The sequence below is a fragment of the Oryza brachyantha genome, chromosome 2 (genome assembly GCF_000231095.2).
Source record: "Oryza brachyantha chromosome 2, ObraRS2, whole genome shotgun sequence".
NCBI classification, from domain to species: Eukaryota; Viridiplantae; Streptophyta; class Magnoliopsida; order Poales; family Poaceae; genus Oryza; species Oryza brachyantha.
In genome coordinates, this window is record NC_023164.2 from 21,973,319 (window position 1) to 21,993,097 (window position 19,779).

The window sequence follows — 19,779 nt, forward strand, 5'->3', positions numbered from 1 at the left end:
TACATAAAATTTCTGAGCTGCAGTCTTAAAGAGGAACCCTGTCTTGTGTTAATTTTCAGACTAGAAATGATCCAACGGGATGATTGATGTGCTGACGTCAATATAATATCAACATGTTACCTTACACTTACATCTTTTTTATTCTGCTTACTTTTATAAGTTAAATTTTAAATTTACAATCTTACATTTAAAGTTGATTTGGGGGGTTTCACCAAAGTTTATTTTTAGTCTTGACTTTTAGATTGCTAAAAATACATATAAAAGTTATATTTACAAATTATTTTCATTTATAAATACGTTGTGCCTCGATACTAGAAGCATTAGGAATGATACCCACAGATACCTAAGGTGTCATGTTGGAACCGAGGTACTGTCCTAACGTCATCCACATAACTTTGTGTATTCTACCGTTTTACAGATACTTTTTAACCTATCTTGTTTGTCCCAAAAGATTTTATTTTAAAGTATATTGCATCGGAGCTTAGTAAGGTAACAAATGTATCAGGATTTTAAAAAATAATAGACAAATACATTTGGGTTTTAAAAAGGTGAAAGGTATTTGAGTCTTTATAGACTTGTATGTATATGTATATGTGATTGTGAGGTAGGCTAAAAAGGTATTTTTAAAACTGAGGGAGTATTTAATGTAATTTTCCATAGCGTTGTTGTAAGTTGTAAGCTGTAAGGTGTAGCAGAGTTGGGCCTTGTAGTGGGTTTCCACGGTGGAGGCCCAGCCCGTATTCTAGTGCCCTCGCTTGGATTGGAACGCAAGAAAGAAAGAGAGAGTAGCTTCCCGAGAGAGAATGTGAATTATCACCTCACCTCACTTCTCCCCTCTTTCTCCAATCTTCTCCCATCTCTCTCCTCTTTTGCTTCTCGCCGCCGAACTCGCCAAAACCCCTCGAAAACCCTCGCTTCCCACCGGCTCCATGCGCCGCTTCCGGTCGCCGGCGACCGTCATTGCCGCCGGGGCCGCGGCAGCGGCGTCGTTCGCTGACGTCGCCTACGCGGATGGCTACTCCTTCTTCCGCCGTCACTCTGCCCCTCCTCCTCCTGCTGCTCCCGACGCCGACGCCGCCGCCGCCGCTTCGGGGGACTCTGGCCAGGAGACAACCACCGAAGTCGATTCCAGTGCCAGCGGGTTCGACCCCGAGAGCCTGGAGCGGGCGGCCAAGTTGCTGCGGAAGCTCAACTCCTCGAAACACGCAAAGCAGGCAAGGTGTTTGCTGTTTTGACCTAACCGGGGTTTGCCCCTTCTGACGCCCGCTCTTGTGGTTTGTTTGGCTCCAGCTGTTTGAGGTGATGCGCTTGCAGGAGAAGACCCGGCTCGCGGAGCTAGAGGCCGAGAAGGTTCAGTTCGTCATCCAACAGCATCTCAGGGACATTGTGAGTTTTTTTTTTCCCCTTACGTTGACGCAAATATCTTCAATGTGGTATACCAAACATGCCTGATATCAGAAGACTTTACTCTGCAGTTAGCTTGGCTAATAGAATGAAATTCAATTAACAGTCAATTCCATCTAACCTTTTCTTGCTTTTTGCCGGGATAACCTTTTCTTGCTTGAGTGCTGGAATCATCAGCACCATGGTACCACCATTAGTCTGCTTGGTGAAGTATACCTTTACTAGTGAGTCCATAACTATCTTGGGCTTAGGCTATAGAAATTGAAGCAGTGAATGTGCAAAAGATTTTATTCTGCATTGGTCCTTTTGAATGGCAAGGACCTACAATGAAATATCATGGTGTATGATGAAAAACTTTAAATTGTTGGCAATCTAGTCGTATTTGTCCTCTGATGCTCGGTACCTGGTCTGAAGGAGAGGCAACGGAAAGAAGGTGAAAAATTCAGAGAGAGTTTGCAGCAGCAAGCTCAATCAGAGGCACAAAGGTTACGCTATGAGGACGAATTAGCTCGGAAAAGAATGCAGGTATTGAAGTTTCCCCCCTTGAGTTATCTTCTTCGATGTCAAATGGTTCTTTAACAACACTACATGAATTAATCTAGTGCCTATCTTTTTTCAGACAGAGCGTGAAGCACAAAGGCGACAGGATGCAGAACTTGTGAAGATGCAAGAGGCGTCTGCCCTCAGGAAAGAAGAAGCTAGGCGTGCCACAGAAAAGAAAATTTTAGAACAGATGCTGCAGAAAGATAAAGAAAAGGCCGAATTAGATCGTGAAAATATCAAAGATAAAGCTAAAGCACAAGGTGAAGCCCGTGCGCATGAAAAAAAGCTTTTAGAAGACTACAACAGAAGGATGCTTTTGGATCAGTTAAATGGCGACAAAGAGAAGTGGATTGCTGCAATAAATACAGCTTTTTCACACATCGAAGGTATTTTGTTCCTGCTACTGCTAAATCTTGAATTTATTCTGCTACTATTGCTGGTTACTCAGTAAAAATGTGCTTGCTTATTTTGATCAGTCATTATTTAAGTTCTGGTTCTTGCTTAATCCCCTTTATCTTGTATTCTAGGATTTTTCTCAGTCTGGAAATGTCATCCTGTTAAATCACACAGGCACATATTCATTTTCTTTTATTTTTTGATTGACACTGTGGTCCATATCAGAATTAACAGTAGAATTTACTGCGTGACACATGTATTTTTCATTTTTATGTAATTTTCATGGTAATGTTTATAAATGGAATGTTACTTTAGTTTTCATTTGAACTTATTTTCTAACTTGAACTTGTAGGCGGGTTTAGGATGCTGCTGACTGACAGGAGTAAATTACTGATGGGTATTGGAGGAGTTACTGCATTGGCTGCTGGAATTTATACTACCAGGTTTATCTGGGTTTCATACTGAATTTACTTTGGAGTATGCAAACACACAAAACCACTACACAGTTCAACTTCATCTTTCCTTGTCAATAAAAATTATAGGAGTCATGTTTGTATTTCCTGTTTTGTACATTTAGGGAAGGAGCAAAGGTAACATGGGGTTACATTAATAGAATCTTGGGTCAACCTTCACTGATCCGTGAATCATCGATGCCAAAGTTCCCATTTTCAAGGTTTAAGGTTCTCAAACCTACTTCCTCATCCCTGTCAGAAGGTGCAGGCTTTGAGAATGTTATTCTTCATCCTTCACTGAAGCGGAGGATTGAACATCTTGCACGAGCTACTGCAAATACAAAGTCACATGATGCACCATTTCGCAACATGCTGTTCTATGGCCCCCCTGGAACTGGGAAAACTTTAGTCGCTAGGGAGATGGCACGGAAATCTGTAAGTTTGCAATAGACCTAATCAGCTAATCATATTGCACTATTCTTAGAGAAATATCAAGCTTATGGATCTTCTATAAAAAAAACTGTTTTCTGTTTTTTTTTTTTGGCATAAGATTCTTTATTCATGAACTTCAGCTATACAACAATTGTATAATCGCACCATTGCATCCTTTATGTAACAGGGCCTGGATTATGCCATGATGACGGGGGGAGATGTTGCACCCTTAGGATCAGAGGCTGTTACCAAAATCCATCAAATTTTTGACTGGGCTAAGAAGTCAAGGAAGGGCATGCTACTTTTCATCGATGAGGCTGATGCATTCTTGTGCGAGTAAGTTCACAACTTAACATTTAAGTATTTATCTGACCACTATTTTTTCTTCAGACACTGATGCATGTTAGTGAGCTAATCTTGAGGATATTCCCTGATTAGCATGCTTGAATTGAACTAATTTTTAACCTAAAAGGACATCCAATCTCTTTGCAGCTACTGAACTGAAGCAAATGCCAACTTATTAGTAGCCAAAACAACAAAATTTTATCACAATTTATTTGTCTTACTAAATGATCAAATCTCACCTCTCTCCTTTAATCTCATGTATTTCGTTGCAATGTGCTAGGCGCAACAGCATCCATATGAGTGAAGCTCAGCGGAGTGCTCTCAATGCACTACTGTTTCGAACTGGAGACCAGTCAAGGGATATAGTCCTTGTCCTTGCAACAAACAGACCTAGTGATCTTGATGCTGCTATTACGGACCGTATTGATGAAGTAATTGAGTTCCCCCTACCTGGGGAGGAGGAGCGGTACCAGCTGCTCAAGTTATACCTGAACCACTATATGCTCAAGGAAGATGGCAAAGACTCGTTTTTGGGCTCACTGCTGAAAAAGCAGCAGCAGAAGATCCAAGTTAAGGACATAACTGATGATTTGCTCAGGGAGGCTGCCAGGAAGATCAATGGATTCTCTGGCAGAGAGATTGCTAAGCTTATGGCCAGTGTGCAAGCTGCTGTTTATGGCCGCTTGGACTGTGTGTTGGACCCCCAGTTGCTTATGGAGGTAGTTGAATACAAAGTGGCTGAGCATCACCAGCGCATCAAGCTTGCTTCTGAGACTTCAACTTGAGCAATGTTACTGATTTTCTCAGAAAGCAGCAGTTTTCCTAATATCTAGTCCCATATGTTCTGATAATGAGGAATATAGAGAGATATTAGTCAGCTTTCTCCAGCTGACTTTGACGTTAGTTGAAATCTAGAGCTAGACCGGATGCTTAATTTTTTTTAATATCCTAGGCTTGTCCGTTTCAATTTTGTTCCATCTCTTTGCCTGTAGCATATTTACCGTGATTTTTATGGAAAGGTATGCGCATGCTGGAAATCTTATTCAATTCTGTTTCATTTTATTAGAAGATAATGATATGGAGCCTTACCGATGGACCTGCATGTCGTTTGTGTGTGTTTATATCTAGTTATCTGCGCTTATGTCTTGCTACTAACGTCAAATCTTTTCACTGGGTTAATCTGCTTCGAGTCATTTGATGTATAACTCGTCAAAGATTAAATTGGAAATACAGAAACATTGACAAATATTTAGTTCCTTGTGACATTACACTTTATTTTACGTAGGTGTTTGCTCTATTTCACCCGTGACCAGATGTTACTGAAAAGGGAGCCAAAACTGAGGAGGAGTAAAGAAAACAACAGTGCCATTACAGTATGGTGGTGGCCCCGGTACCAATGATAGTTCGTATGAATGATGTAGTTTCCGATCGAATAAATAAGCTTGGTCTAACGTCTTTTAGGATTGTACTATCGTTCTGAGATCTCTCAATTGGAACCATCAAAGCTGAACTATAGCTAAGTACACGGTGTCTGCAGGTTTTGAGGGTCATATTTATTAGTTTCATCAGGTTGTTGTCTTGGCAACTATTAGTACTGTTGAGTGCTGACACATTAAGAGCTTATTCGGATTAAAGGATAGAAAAAACGTAGGATAGAAAAAATATGGGAATATGAAAGAAATATATGTGTAAAACAGAGGATTGAAAAACACAGGAACAGAGAGTTGGAATGCATTCGGATTAAAGGATAGGAAAAAAAAACAGTAGTTTGTTTGTTTTCCTTTAATACAACGGTGATGACTCTGTTCTTATCCTTTCGATGGCCACTGACCACCCAGCAGATTTGTTTTCTTGCTTTGATTAGTTGTGTTTGTCTCGGTCTTCCGCGAAGGAATGAAAAAAAGAGCTCAGAGTGGATATAAAATTTCCTGTGAATTTCCCGTGAAACAAGCAACGAAGGAAACTTTCCTTAAGTTTTCCTGCAGCTGATTTGTAGCATCCGAATGATAGGATAAAAAGAAATCCTATTGAACAGTATTCCTCCAAACTTCATAAAAAATACTTTGATCCGAATAAGTCCTAAGCAGGGCAAAACATTCACAGGCTCTCATAGGCCATCTCTAAAGTTTTTAAAAGAAAACCAGACACCGTATTTGTAAACAGAAAATAACTTTAAAATAACTTTTATATACATATTCGTAGCAATCTAAAAGCCAAAGCTATAAAATAATCTTCGGTGAAAAAAACCTCAAAATCAACTCTAAATTTATAGCTGATTTGTAGCATCCGAATGATAGGATAGAAAGAAATCCTATTGAACAGTATTCCTCCAAACTTCATAAAAAATACTTTGATCCGAATAAGTCCTAAGCAGGGCAAAACATTCACAGGCTCTTATAGGCCATCTCTAAAGTTTTTAAAAGAAAACCAGACGCCGTATTTGTAAACAGAAAATAACTTTAAAATAACTTTTATATACATATTCGTAGCAACCTAAAAGCCAAAGCTATAAAATAATCTTCGGTGAAAAAAACCTCAAAATCAACTCTAAATTTATAGTTGAAAATTTAAATTTTGGGTTATAAGCATAACCCAAAGCCAAAAGATGGAGTTATACATCAAATTTTAAGTTCTTATTACCAGTGTTTTCTGGAGTCTAAACTGAATGCATAAAATACTAGCTTAATGTAGCAGTTATACTATATATTATGCTATATCCTGAAGTTGGGTGTATAATTATTCAAAAATGTAGCTAGTCAAACCTTTCTTTTAGATATTTAAGACACCTGAAGCATGACATTTAAGATACTCCCAACTCAGGAGGGCTATGAGGATAGAAACATCAATATATATCATGTTGGTGACATCAAAACAAACGGTGCGATGAAATGTCATTACCAAGAACACATCTTTCTCCTTACCGCATCAAATGCAAAGCTGAATGGCTCCAATCCAAGCCTTGTATTTGCCGACAAGTACATATCATCATTCACTCTGCATGGGCCATCCAACACACACACTCAAAACACAGGGCTTTCTTCCCCTTTGAGTTTCTGACACAACAGTCCACTCTCACATGCACTTGCCTTCTGGCCAAAGTCCAACACCACCAGAGAAAGAGAGAGAGGAAGAAAGAAAGAAAGAAAAAAACACAGCTTTGGCAGAAGGCTAGAAGCAGCTCAAACAAAATTGCCCCCCAAAAAAGGCTGCAAAAGCCCTTAAGAAAGGGGGTTTAGCAGCTAGGACAGTGGAGGTGTCCCCACCCTGCCAGGACAGAAAGCCCAGCACAGAAGCTTAGAAGCCATAAACAAACACTCCCTTTAATGACCCCCCTAATCGTACTTTGCACACCAAATGACAAACCCCCATGCCTAAGTACATTCCCCTCACAAAGGGACCCTCTCCCTCTCCCCTCACCAAACCAAAGTACCAAACCCCAATGCATGCAGCAACAATGCAACACAGTACACCCCCTCCCTGCCAAAAGGAATCCTACAAAACCCAAAAGGCAAAGTCAAAAGCATGTGGTGCCCAAGCCAAGATAGGCAGCAGGGAGCATTGCATTGCAAATGCCCACTGCAATTCTGCTACTTCAACACAATGCATACAAGCACTACTGCTGCTGCACTAGCACTAGCAAGAGAGAGAGAAAGAAGCCCTAAAATGTACTTAGCATTTGGCTCTATCATGCTAAACCTAATCACATTTATCCAATGGAAGCAAATGAGCTAAGCAAGTGCATTAGTGCAGGCATGCATGTAAGGCCTAATATCAGATTAGTTACCCCCTGATTACCTCTCATTGCAACAATGCGTCTACTCTCCTAAGCAACTGGTGCTGCATGAGTTCAACTTAACAAGGAGGAGGTTACACAGGAGAAGAAAAGCTAAAGAAGAGCTAATTAATAGCTAATGCTAATGCATCCTCTCAGCTTGCATTGTGCTGATGCTCGCTCTCATGCATCATGCTGCTGCTGCTGCTGATGATGATGGTGGTGTTGTGGTGGGTGGTGATGGTGGTGGTGGTGGTGGTGATGGGGAGGAGGAGAAGGATCGTGGTGGAGCGGCGGTGGCGGCGGCGGCGGCGGCGGCGGCGGCGGCTGCGAGGACGGGGACGGTGGCGTCTTGGCGAGGTGCTTGTTGTTGTGCATCCACACCTTGAGGACGCGGCGGGAGACGCCGACCTGGGCGCAGAAGGCGTCGACGGCGGCGGCGTCGGGCTTGTGGATGCGCCACCCGACGCGGTGCGCGAACTCCCGCATCCGGTCCTTCTGCTCCGTCGTGAACTTGGTCCGGAAGCGCTTCTTGCTGGGGCCCGGCGGCGCGGAGGCCGACGCAACGGCGGCCGCCTGCGCGTGGGAGTGAGGGGACGGCGGCGGGCGCAGCTCCTCGCTGGAGGACTCGGCCAGCGCGGCGGGGGCGGACGCCGGGGAAACGGGGACGACGGGCAGCCGCTTCTGCATGTGAGGCGGAGCGAGGAGGAGCGGCATGAGCCGGGTGGAGTTGGCGCCGGTGGGTGTCGCGGAGGGGGACACCACGGCAGCGGCGGCGGGGGAAAGCGAGAGTGAGGTCGGCGCGACGACCGGCTCGCGGCGGTGGAAGCTACGGTGGCAGCCGCACGCGGCGCAGGCCAGCGCCGCGGCACCGTCGCCAGGGGACGACATGAACTCGCCGCAGCCGTCGAGCACGTGCGCGCCCATCCGCGCCGCGTGGTTCTTCAGGCACTCCCTGTACCTCCACGACGGCGCCTCCGGCGCCGCCCCCTCGCCGGCTCTTGGACCACCACCCCCACCACCACCCACGAGGGCAAGCGTAGAGGCCGCGTGAGGCGCGCCACCGCCACCAAGAACGCCATTTCTCGCCGGCTCATGATGTCGCTGGACCTGGTGCTGGCTCTCCCCACCAGGCATCTCCACCGTCCTCTCCCTCTCCACCCTTCTTGCCTGCCCATGGTGATGAGCCGCCGCATGCAGGAAGGATCCCCCGGGGGGCGGCGGCGACGGAGACACAAGCGACAAGTTAGGAGGCAGGAGGGGCCTCGAGAAAGCGGCGGCGTCCATCAAAGACGACGGCGAAGAAGCAGACGAGCCAAGAACCTGCGGGTGCAGCTGCTGCGTCGCCCCCGTGGCCACCACCGCCGCCGCCGTCGTATACTGATGGTGTCCAGCTTCCTCCTCGTCCTCCTCGTCCTCATCCTCCTCTTCTTCCTCCTCCTCTTCCTCCTCCACATGCGATGATCTCTTGTACTCCATGGCGCCTCACTCCCTAGCTCTATCTAGGGTAAGAGAGCTAGCTCGCTAGCTACTACTCTATTAGGATGATTCCTCCAAGCTTTGTTTGGAGGAGGAAGAAGGGTTTGTGCTGGTGGTGGTGTTGAGCTCCAACTTATAGTTGTAGGTTTTGTGTGGCACAAGAATAGAACAAGTAGGGGGGATGGCTTGGGTGTTGGCCTCAGGGAGTCAAGGGGGGAGCAAGGGAAGGAAGCAAATCAAAAGAGGGGATTGTTTCTTGATTAGCTAGATAACAAAAGCATGGATGGTAGTACTATGCATGGCTTGGTTAGTGATACTAATAACAATAAGACTAAAAACAATAGTATTAATTATGGCATAAAGCGGGGGAATGTTTCCTTGAGAGAGGGAGAGCTACCTAGCTATCTTATCTATGCATCCATCCATGTATCAGCAAGAGGGAAGAACAGAACAGAGATGAAATGAGGAGGTGACAGGAGAGAGAAAGTAGATGGCTTGGCTTGGGGTGTTGAAGCAGTCTACTCCTCCTCCAGTCCAGAATGGTGAGGAGGATTTTGAGGTGGGGGAGAGGTGGAAGAAGCCCATGCCCACCGACAGGGCCATTTTTCACCCCCTCGCACACCTGCACTATGGCCCTACTTGCCACTCCCTACCACCACACCACCATCTCCACCACCGCCACCACCAATCCACCATCTCCTCCTTCCCCTCAGCGTCCACTGCCACTGGCATTCTCTCTATCACACCCTCGCTTCCGTGGTTTGGTTCCCTTAATTGCACCACGCCAGCGAGTTTACTCTGCCGTGACCTACCACACTGCAATAAGTGCGTCAGGATGTTACTGCCATTGACTCCAAGTACATCATCAGTGCCTTCCCCTCTCTTGTTAAGCATCTCCCCTATCTCTCTGCTGAATTTAACCCCCCTCGTGTCATATGAACTGCTAAGTCCGAATGTACACCCAAACCAAACTGTGAGTAGGATCGATTGCTCAGGTATACCGTGTGGCCTTTTAAGTATTTTTTTTTGATAAAAACTTATTCAGCCCTGCTTTTTCATTAAAGCCAAATGGTATATGGCCTTTTAAGGGATTGTTGAGATGTGGCTAAACTTTTTAGCCACGTGTCACATCGGATGTTTATATACTAATTTGAAGTATTAAATATAGACTAATAAAAAAAACTAATTTCATAAATAAGTGGTAATCCGTGAGACAAATTTTTAAAGCCTAATTAATTTATAATTAGAGCATGTTTACTGTAGCATCACATATGCTAATCATGGATTAATTAGGCTCAATAGATTCATCTCGCGAATTAGTCCAAGATTATAAATGAGTTTTATTAATAGTTTACGTTTCCTATTTATAATAAGCGTCTAAACATGCGATGAGACAAGGGACAAAAAAAAATAAGTCCCTTGTCCCAAACACCACCAAAATGGTCATGTCTTTTTTTTTTTCCTTTCGAGACGCTTATATACACGCGTGCGACATATGCAATTAGCCCTATAGACATATACAGTTAAACTATCTATGACCATCCCTAAAAGATTGGTCGGTAAATTTTTTGATTGAAGAAGTCAATATGCAAATGTCATGTCTTACTGTTGACGTGAGTATATAGTAATTAGCCATAAATATTAGCATCCGTACTTAAATATTGAGGCAGATACTCGAATCATAGATACGTTCCACCATAAAAATATAACTAATTGAGCTACACGTAGAGTTAGGGAAGTGTTTGATTCAGATTATAGGCTTAGCTACTCCCTCGTTTTGCATGAGCATGTTAACTGAGTGGTTAAAGGGTGTTTTCTAATAGAAAACTTTCTATACAGCAGTTTCTTATAAAAATCAAATAAATATAATTTTAAGGCTATAATAGTTAGAAAAGGTTCATTGCACTCACTCGAACAATGTTATTGGAGCACTTTGCCTCCTAGAGTATTTTTGGCTCATTTTACACCCTGAACAAGTGAAAATGGTTCACTTTATTCTCTGACGCTATTTTATTTTTTTTGTTTTTCTCCATATTAGTCATAGTTTGTAGTTAAACTTTGATAGATGCATTACAACCTACATATCACAAATCTTTTAGATTTTTTAGACCATTTATATAAGTTGGAAGCACTTTAGATTGATTTAAACATCAATATTTTAAAGTTCAAGCAAACAGTCAAGAAAAATTGAAAATACGAATATAATAATATCAGCTTTGTGTCATAAAAATTATAAGATAATATAGTTATCTATGATTAAACACTTATACTAAAAAAATATCCTTTATTTTGAAGGGAAGTATTGTAGGTAAGAAGGGTAGAATTTGGTTATTTTAAGTTTGAATTTTAGATGTTAATTTATTATCGGACGACGAGAGTAAGCTAAAATATAACAAGTTTTTAGTATTAAAATCAATTGATAGACGAATAAAGTAGGTAGCATGAAGAGATAGGATGGAATCCTCGTTTTCGTTTCTTAGGCATATCTGAAAGGTATCATACATCATTACGCAGGATGTATGCGTTTGTCATTTACTTATTATGTAAGATGAAATAATCAGATTTTCTGCTAGTATCATTGGAGAAGTATTGCATACTTAAATAGAAGTATATCAAATATAGAAATGTATAGCGGTATGGCGATAAAATCATGGGTGTATAATTGTACTCAATAAGGGTTTAATCGTAAAGCCTCTCTTAGAATATTATGTATTGTCTCTATCAAAATACTTATCTCCGTAAAATTCAAAATTTGTTCCAAAATAGCTGTGATCTTCAACTACTACTTGTCTCATTAATTAGATTGCATTTAAATTTTATACTATCATAACCCAATTACCCACGACTCTTAACCATACAATGTTTAATATATGTTGTTATAGTCTTTTCTTCCCACACCGGACGGATGTAGTACGTATGGGTGCATTTTCGATTGAAAGGAACACTTTTTTTTATGTCTTTTCAATGAAGTGAGGAGATCTTTAATCAGAAAAGACAAGGAAACTGCTCAACGAAAACATGCATTCACCGAAGAAGTAGACAAGTCAGTTCCATATATAGTGCTCTCTATTCATATCAGAAAAACTTCATTTTTAGAAAAAAAAATCTCTCTAAATACTTTATTTAGAGTAATAATTAGATTAGAATTTGAGAAATTAGATAACAAATTTATTTGGATAGAAGAAAGTGAGGTATAAATGCATTGAAAATTAAAAAGGAGTTTGGCATTCTAGTATTTTGATTATATATTGGAATATGTGAAATAAGAGAAAGGCAAATTTTCACCCATCTTTTCGTTTTTTGTGCTTATAAGATAATATTTAAATTTTTAATCTTAAATTTAAAGTTAATTTTAGGGTTTTTTATACTTTATTTTTTAACCATGATCTTTAGATCTCTAAAACATGTATATAAATATTTTATTCACTAATTATTTTTTTATTTGTAAAGTCAAAAAAACACTCGTTTTGTTTTTGGGACGGAGTACTATCTTGCATTAATTTCTCGTAGGGGTCTGAAACTAAGATGGTGTTTGGATCTAGAGATTTTTTAATCCTTTATCATATCAGACGTTTGGACGTTAATTAGAAGTATTAAATATAATTGATAACAAAACTAATTATATAAATAAATGCTATTTCATTAGACAAATTTTTTAAGGCTAATTAATTAATCTACGATTAGTAAATGTTTACTGTAGCATCACATTCAGATTAATTAGGTTTATTAGATTCGTTTTGCGAAATAGTCCAGAGTATGAGGTGAGTTTTATTAATAATCTATATTTAATATTTCTAATTATTATCAAATATTCAATGTGACAGATACTTTTAAAAAAATTTCGTGGATCCAAACAGGGTCTAATTCCATTTCCGACATGCTGGTCACTACTGGCTCACCTAATCGAAAACCCAATAACCTCGCTGGCTGCGCCAGTTTTTGAGTTTGAGCCCCCTCGTCTATTCCATGGCAGGAAGACGTTGGCTAGGTCCAGTCCAGTCCAGCTAAACGTTGGTCTCTCACAGTGATGAAGCCTTTCATGCACCAACACATAGGGGCAATATGGTCACCTGACGATGGACAGCTTTGGGAATTGAGGACGATGGGACCCTTTCGCAAACACCATCGTCAGGCCACTCTAATTGGTGTGCCATGGTCTGCCACTACCATTGATGCCTTGCCCTCTCTGTCTCTCTCTCTCACACACACACGCACCATTGAAACCTCCATGGCTCCATCCTTACCTCTTCGTTTGATCATTTCACCCTGCAGCAGCAATGCAGATCAAAAAGGAAAAAATGCAGTGCAAATTACTCAACGCAATTATGCAGAGTTCTTGCCAATGCAATGCATCAGCTGGAAAAAGCAGCTAGCTTAGCTGTTTTACCGCTACTTCTGCGGTAAAGGGCAAGCATCTAACTAGGATGAAAGCACTCATTAAAAAACCAATTTCTCACAGTGTAAGTGGTTCTATGCCAAATATGTTTTATGTCATCTCTTACCCCTTTTTATTTCAGTCCATTTTTTTATTTACGTGGTCGTACAAATATTTACAATAAAAAAAAGATTCCTACTAAATCTACTCCTCCACTCTCTCCATAACTTCTCTTTTCCTCCAGTTCTCCATCTCCCTCCACTGACACCATTTGACCACCGCAGGTGTTCTCCTCCACCATTCGATCGTTGCCGGCAATGGCTCCTTGACTCCTCCCCTCTTCACGCTTCCTCTCCATTGCCACTCCAATGCCAGCGGCACGAATCAAGGTGTCGTGGCGCAGATTGAAGCTTCGGCGGCGTGGATCTACGCAGCAAGGTTCCTAGCGCCGGAGGCGTGAATCCAAGCGGCGGGGTCTGAGCGTCAGCGTGACTTTGACAATAGGGGTCCAGGCATTGGCGCAGCTTCGGCTCCACCATCTCGATGCATGCCTCAAGCGTGGCTTCACGCAAACTCTGTCGAGACTACTCGACTCCTCTGCAAGTCATGAGCAGCCCGGTGAGACCACTATCCCCGCGTTCTTTCTTCTCCACAGCAGCACTGTTCCTACGTGGGCTGTGAGATGTGAATGCCCTGAATAGCAGTAGCAAAAACATTTTTTTTCTATTTCATACACGTGCGTAGAAAGATTATTTGATTTTTTAATAGTTATTTAATGATAAAAATGACAAAATAAAATTTTATAAAGTTAATTTTTTACTAAAAATATAAGATAATGAAGTTTTATATAAATCATTTACTACATTAATTCGAGAAGGGTTCGTGCCTAAGAAAAATATGAACTGAAGAGGGAGTTATAGTACTGGCGTCAGCCGTTGGCACACGTACGCGTTGTGCACACCAGCTGTCTTGCAACGCCGGCTGGCTGCCAAAAGACGCTTGCCTGCCTGTGTGCTGACATGCTCTATCTGCCGAATGCACTGCATGTCACACAAGGATAAAATCATGAAATGGATTCATTCAGCGTGCAAAACCAAACACGCCTGTGAGGTGGCTCTGGAGGTTTATTTCTTCCTCTTTTCCGGATAGATATTTTTTTACTTGACGCTTTTAATTGTTAGATCGGTGTTTTGATCTCGTTTTATTCAAAGTTTTTTTTGCACATATATATATAAATATAATTATAAGCTATTTTTAAAGTTTATTTAGTAATAAAGTAAACTATAGAAAATAGTTATTAATTATGGAGTATAATTGTTTGAAGATAAATGATAAAGACTTAAAAGTCAACAACGTTAATATTAAAAATGGTGAGAGTATAATTTACTACAATAGCATGCACATAACCTATTATATAACCTTTTACCAGCGGTGGTAGTAGAAGTAGTAAATTTTATATTTAACTATATAATTTTTATAAGTACTAGCAAAGTAGTCATACATTGCAACGGTACATCAAATGTTTCATAGATTTTTTTAAGAGGGGTAAACTTGTATTCTAGAGATGGATAAGATATTAATAACACGTAGAAAGACTTTCTTTAACACTAAAGGATATGGAGTAGTTGTTAAATAAAACAAGATAGATGCTGGGTGGCAGATTCACTTCACCACCTTTGTTTTCTTTTAAAGTAGTATAGATATTAAATATTTTATTCAAACTGTGATAAGATATATTTGTCAATTTATCTATTTTGTACTATGACATACAAATTTATCATAAAGTTATATATTTTAGTTTCAGTTTTACTTTTATAGAATTTTTATTACTGGTGTAGTATAATAACGTCAGTTTCGTTAGATTTAAAGAAATGAGCTCTCATAATTATTTGAGGATACCTAAAGAAGTCCTAAAAGAAAGCAAATTGTTATAAGATGTTTGTTGAAGCTACTCTTAAAAGTTGTATGTAGAGCTCACTTGTATGCGTATGTGTTATACAGCGCATGCAAATGTCTTCCTACCTAGCTCAATTCCAAATTGCTTTGCTTGGAGATGACATATACGCGTCTTAATATCTCCAGCATTTATTAGGAGATGCATGTATCTCAACAGAAAATGATTTGCTTATATGGCTATATATGAATCTCCAACATTGTAAAGATGGGAAACATTATTTTCCTACAAGACGACATGCATCTATCTCTAGCAGTATTTAGGGATTGCATCATGTATATGGATAGATATATGCATGTGTACAAACCAAACTATACGCTCCTCAATTAAGTTTGATAGTTCTTGTCTTTCTAATAAACGATAAGATTTTCTAAATCTACTTTTGATTGTACTTCTTTAGTCAAATATATTAAAAATAAATATTTACTTTTACTTAGGTATTTTTTATAACTCATCTATTACTTATCGAAGTCGATAAGAATTATGAAAATGGAGTTAGTATTCAAACGGTGGTTGTGAATTCCTAACTTCATCCTCTTGTGTAGAGATCAAGCGTGTGTTTTATACGAGTGGCTGCTAGAAACTATACTAATGGCCTCCCGCGTATATAAGAAGTAGCTAGAGGAGGTAGGAAATAATGATAAGGAGAAATATGTGTTATAAATTTCTAGTATACTTAGTACGTTTCGTATTATCGTTTTAATTTTTTCAAGAGTACAACTCGAAACGTACACGAACACACATCACACTCACACCATAACGCATGCATACACACGCACACATGTACGCGTCACTACCCCACGATTAAGATTTTGGGTGCGTACGCTTGTAAGGGGAAAATCATCGGGTGAGACACGCGAGTTGCGATCCCAGGGATCGAACTCGCGTGGGTTGCTTGTGCGCCCGCATGGCTAGCCACCCGAGCAAAGCTCGGTTCTCTATTATCGTTTCAATTGACACTTCTTATTTTTAACTGGGTGATACAACAAAAGGTGATCTAATATTTCTACCTTCGTTGTCAAGATATTAAGGGGTTATTCGATTGATAAACCACGACTAGCCTAACTTACCACAACTTAAATTAGGAAGGTTTAACTAAGTTAGATAGATGTATGTTTGGTTCATACCAAACTTATGATAAGATTTAGTGGGACATAATTATCTTTTTGTCAGATACACCTCACTTGTTAATAGCATGATAAAGAATGTTAAACTTGTCTCATGTTAACTAAAACATCCCTTAAATTCTATTAGCCAGTATTAGATAGGTTAGCCAAAATATTACGGTAATCTTAAAAAATGAGTATGCCAATCAAATAGACCTGAACACCATATAACCATGATCATGGAATACATGGGTGATGTGTGCAGGATTGATGAGGGGGTTTTTTTTTTTATTAAGCACTCTTGGCCCTATATATACGGTTTCACCGGTCACCAGCAAGGTTGTCAGGATTCTGGTCTGTATTTTACTATCTTCATCCTTAAATATTTAACGCTTTTGACTTTTTTATACATGTTTAATCATTTATTTTATTTAATTTTTTTTAAAACCTGTGAAACTATATATGCATAAAAGTATATTTAATAACAAATGAAATGATATAAAAATAATTAATAATTATGTAAATTTTTTGAATAAGACAAATAGTCAAAGTTATATAAAAAAGTTAACGGTGTCAAACATTTAGGACGGAGGGAACAGTATATTACGATAATATCATGATCCTTTGACGCTATACTTATTCGGTTATTTTGTGATATTACGGAGATGGATTTTCATCGTTTGGTCGGATATCTACTCAATTTCTTGTATATCATATAAATGGTTATAAAACATTTTTAGAAAATAATAAGATGGATTGATATGATATATATCACTACACAAACACGTAAGTTTAAATTTAATTCTACAAGTTGAAACAAAACAAAAAAAATTAAATTGAAACCAATATATGTACATTCAAAGTTAAATTTGTTTATTGTCACAATTTATAGAAGTTAATTTGAACTTGCATATTTGTGAATTGATATATCTCATATTAATCTATCTCATTATTTTTTTAATATTTTTATAACTATTTAGGTAACACGAAAAAAATTGATATCCAACCAAGTGATAAAATAATTTCTCATGACACTATCAAACAAAAAGTAACATATCTAGGTTGCGTTCATTTGCAACGCTACAGTATAGATTGTTTATCGTTTTTCCGTGTATAATAAAAAGTTTGTATATAAAAGTTTATCATCTCACTTTTTAAATTAGATTTTCAACTTAGGTGTAATTAATTTTAACATTTAAAGTATTAAATAGCAATTAATTAAGATAATCTTTCGTGTTCGTCGCTAAAACAACACAGCCCTAGTATCTCAATATTAATTACTTTGGTCGCCAGCATCTCCCTTCACCCATCGGTTCTTCGCCTAAGCCCACGGCACAACACGAAGCAACACACATAGTAATAATTCATATACTATGACAAAAAATATTTTCTGACGCCATTGATTTTTTTTATATTTTTGACTATTTATTTCATTAAAAAATTTATGCAATTTGTATACAAATTAAATTATAATTAAATTATATTTGATAATAAATCCATCCCAACTAAATAAATAATTATTACTATATCCATTCCATAACAAGTATAGTTTATTATGGACAGAGATACTACATAACTATTTTAAGTCAAATAATCAAACGTGTAACAAAAATTAATTATGTTATTTACTGGTGGTATAAAATAAACTAAATCAAAGGAGCCCAAAAAAGGTCAAGCCACACATGCATCATGCTTGGTTTTGACCCCTGCTGTACTCGTATCTACCAATTATTGTCGTCATAATCACGTTATGATTGAATTTTTAGCGCGGCCTAAACACGCAATTAAACAAAAGTGTACGTGCGTGCCCTCCCCCTCGCCCCCCGAAAACGTGGCGCCTCGGCGGCCACGTGGCAGGAACCGCCCGTGGGAACCCGTGCGCCGCAGCGGCTCGGCTACCCCTCGCGGATCCCCTGTGCCGCGCCGCTGATTGTGAGTGGGGGTGCTGCTGCTGCTGCTGCTGCTGCTACGCTTGTTCATCCGTTCGTTTTGGTCAACACGACGCAGGCGTCAGCGTGGGGGTGGACCGTGCACGTACACTGGGTATACTTTGGACCATCTTGCTAGCTAGCACAACGCCTCGCATAAAAAGTAGATGTGGAAAATTGAATTTTTACCTACTTTGTTGCATAGACATTTGTCAACAGAAATGTGGTAAATTGGTGCCAGGAATAGATTGTTTAATTGACTGATTAAATTTATCGAATATTACCGTCGATAAATTTATTTTTTAGTAGATTTGTTAGCTATCATGAAAAAAAAATGAATTAATAGAATTTCTTTTAAAAACATGACATCTCATCATCATTGAATGATAGATTTATTAGCTAATCACAAGCTTAAAAATGAATTAATAGAATTTCTTTTTAAAACATATATTTAATGGTTTGGGAACCATGCTCATGAGTAGCGAGGGAATTTCCATCACCTTCACCTCTTCTCAAATACAGTTAGAATTGATAGTAGATTAGAATAAGTGGTTAAGAAAATACTCATTTTGTCTCAAATGTAGTTAGTTCTATAATTCAAATTTGCCCCCAAAATTAATATAACTACATTTCCCCGCCAACCTCCTTATCACAGCCTTTTCATATATTTTTTCACCTAATTTGTTTGTCAACCAATCACAACTACCTTCCACTTTAGCCTTGAGACATAAAAATACATAAGTAGTTATATTTGAGGCAAAGGAAGTATCTAAAAGATTTTTTTTTACAATATGTGTTTTTAAGGAGTAGAACACATAATTTCAGTGATAATTCGGTGAAGTAGCTCTTAGTTTCAACCTCTTAATTGAGCAAATAATTCACCTATAATATGTGCTGCCTATACTTTAAGTTTCATCGTTTGTGCGTAGACCCCACTAAACCAACAATATGCACCCCAAATGCGCTGCAAAATTTCTATGTGATATTCTGTTGGCTGTTGGTTCAGGAGCACAAGTACGTACTTTCCATTCATTTCATGCCCCGACTAATTCACACAAAAGCTGGTAAAAAAGAATATAGTGACAAATTTTAATAATGCAAAACTAAATTGCTATGATACCAAAACTGTGACATAATCATACATCCTGATTAGCTGATAATTCAAGGAAAGAGGTCAGACCATACGCATTGGTCCTCAGCTATATGCCTATGTATAGGTTGGGGATGTACCCTCTGCGTTCCCATTTGCTTCAATTTTTTTTACCATGTCTGCTAGAGCTATTGCTTACGGTAGATCCAAATAGTGCCATGCACAGTGGAGAAGAGCGCGTGGAACTGTGCATATATGATTTTATCTATTACTATGTTCTAAAATATAATTATTTTTATAACTAGCCATAAAGATTAAAAAATATGTGAAAATGATTGAAGAAAGTTAGTAATTAGTTGAGAAGGGAATATATGTGAGAAAATAAATAGGGAATGGATGCGATTGGTTGAAACGATGAATTAGACGGAGAATTAGCTTTATTTTAGGACAAAAGGTAGGTGATATAGAAATAATTTTATTTTGGAGCGGATGGAGTAGGTCTA

General features: G+C 39.3%; 2 protein-coding genes across 3 annotated transcripts; one reads left to right on the forward strand and one right to left on the reverse strand.

Moving 5' to 3' along the window:
- The first annotated feature begins 822 nt into the window (after positions 1-822).
- LOC102712779 (ATPase family AAA domain-containing protein 3C-like) lies at positions 823-4,667 on the forward strand. The gene is made up of 8 exons (XM_006647705.3): positions 823-1,214; positions 1,291-1,386; positions 1,819-1,929; positions 2,024-2,333; positions 2,696-2,786; positions 2,921-3,230; positions 3,415-3,563; positions 3,853-4,667. Exons 1-8 carry the CDS (start codon positions 930-932, stop codon positions 4,355-4,357), a joined length of 1,857 nt encoding a protein of 618 aa, XP_006647768.2. The 5' UTR covers positions 823-929; the 3' UTR covers positions 4,358-4,667.
- Positions 4,668-6,506: 1,839 nt separating this feature from the next.
- On the reverse strand, positions 6,507-9,375 carry LOC102704679 (zinc-finger homeodomain protein 7-like). 2 transcript variants are annotated; one of them, XM_040520257.1, is made up of 2 exons: positions 8,668-9,375; positions 6,507-8,514 (listed from the first exon to the last, which is right to left on the reverse strand). In XM_040520257.1, the coding sequence occupies exons 1-2, from the start codon at positions 8,821-8,823 to the stop codon at positions 7,528-7,530; spliced, it is 1,143 nt and encodes a 380-aa protein (XP_040376191.1). In that variant the 5' UTR covers positions 8,824-9,375; the 3' UTR covers positions 6,507-7,527. The 2 variants fall into 2 exon arrangements, with proteins under 2 accessions (XP_040376191.1, XP_040376190.1); XM_040520256.1 differs by having other exon boundaries at positions 6,507-9,375.
- Positions 9,376-19,779: the final 10,404 nt, after the last annotated feature.

Bases quoted from the DNA above. Each gene is read 5' to 3' on its own strand.
- LOC102712779 (XM_006647705.3), top strand. From the start codon at position 930: ATGCGCCGCTTCCGGTCGCCGGCGACCGTCATTGCCGCCGGGGCCGCG. The intron at 2,787-2,920 runs GTTTATCTGGGT...TTGTACATTTAG, and splicing joins GCTGGAATTTATACTACCAG to GGAAGGAGCAAAGGTAACAT. The intron at 3,564-3,852 runs GTAAGTTCACAA...GCAATGTGCTAG, and splicing joins GCTGATGCATTCTTGTGCGA to GCGCAACAGCATCCATATGA.
- LOC102704679 (XM_040520256.1), bottom strand. From the start codon at position 8,823: ATGGAGTACAAGAGATCATCGCATGTGGAGGAGGAAGAGGAGGAGGAA.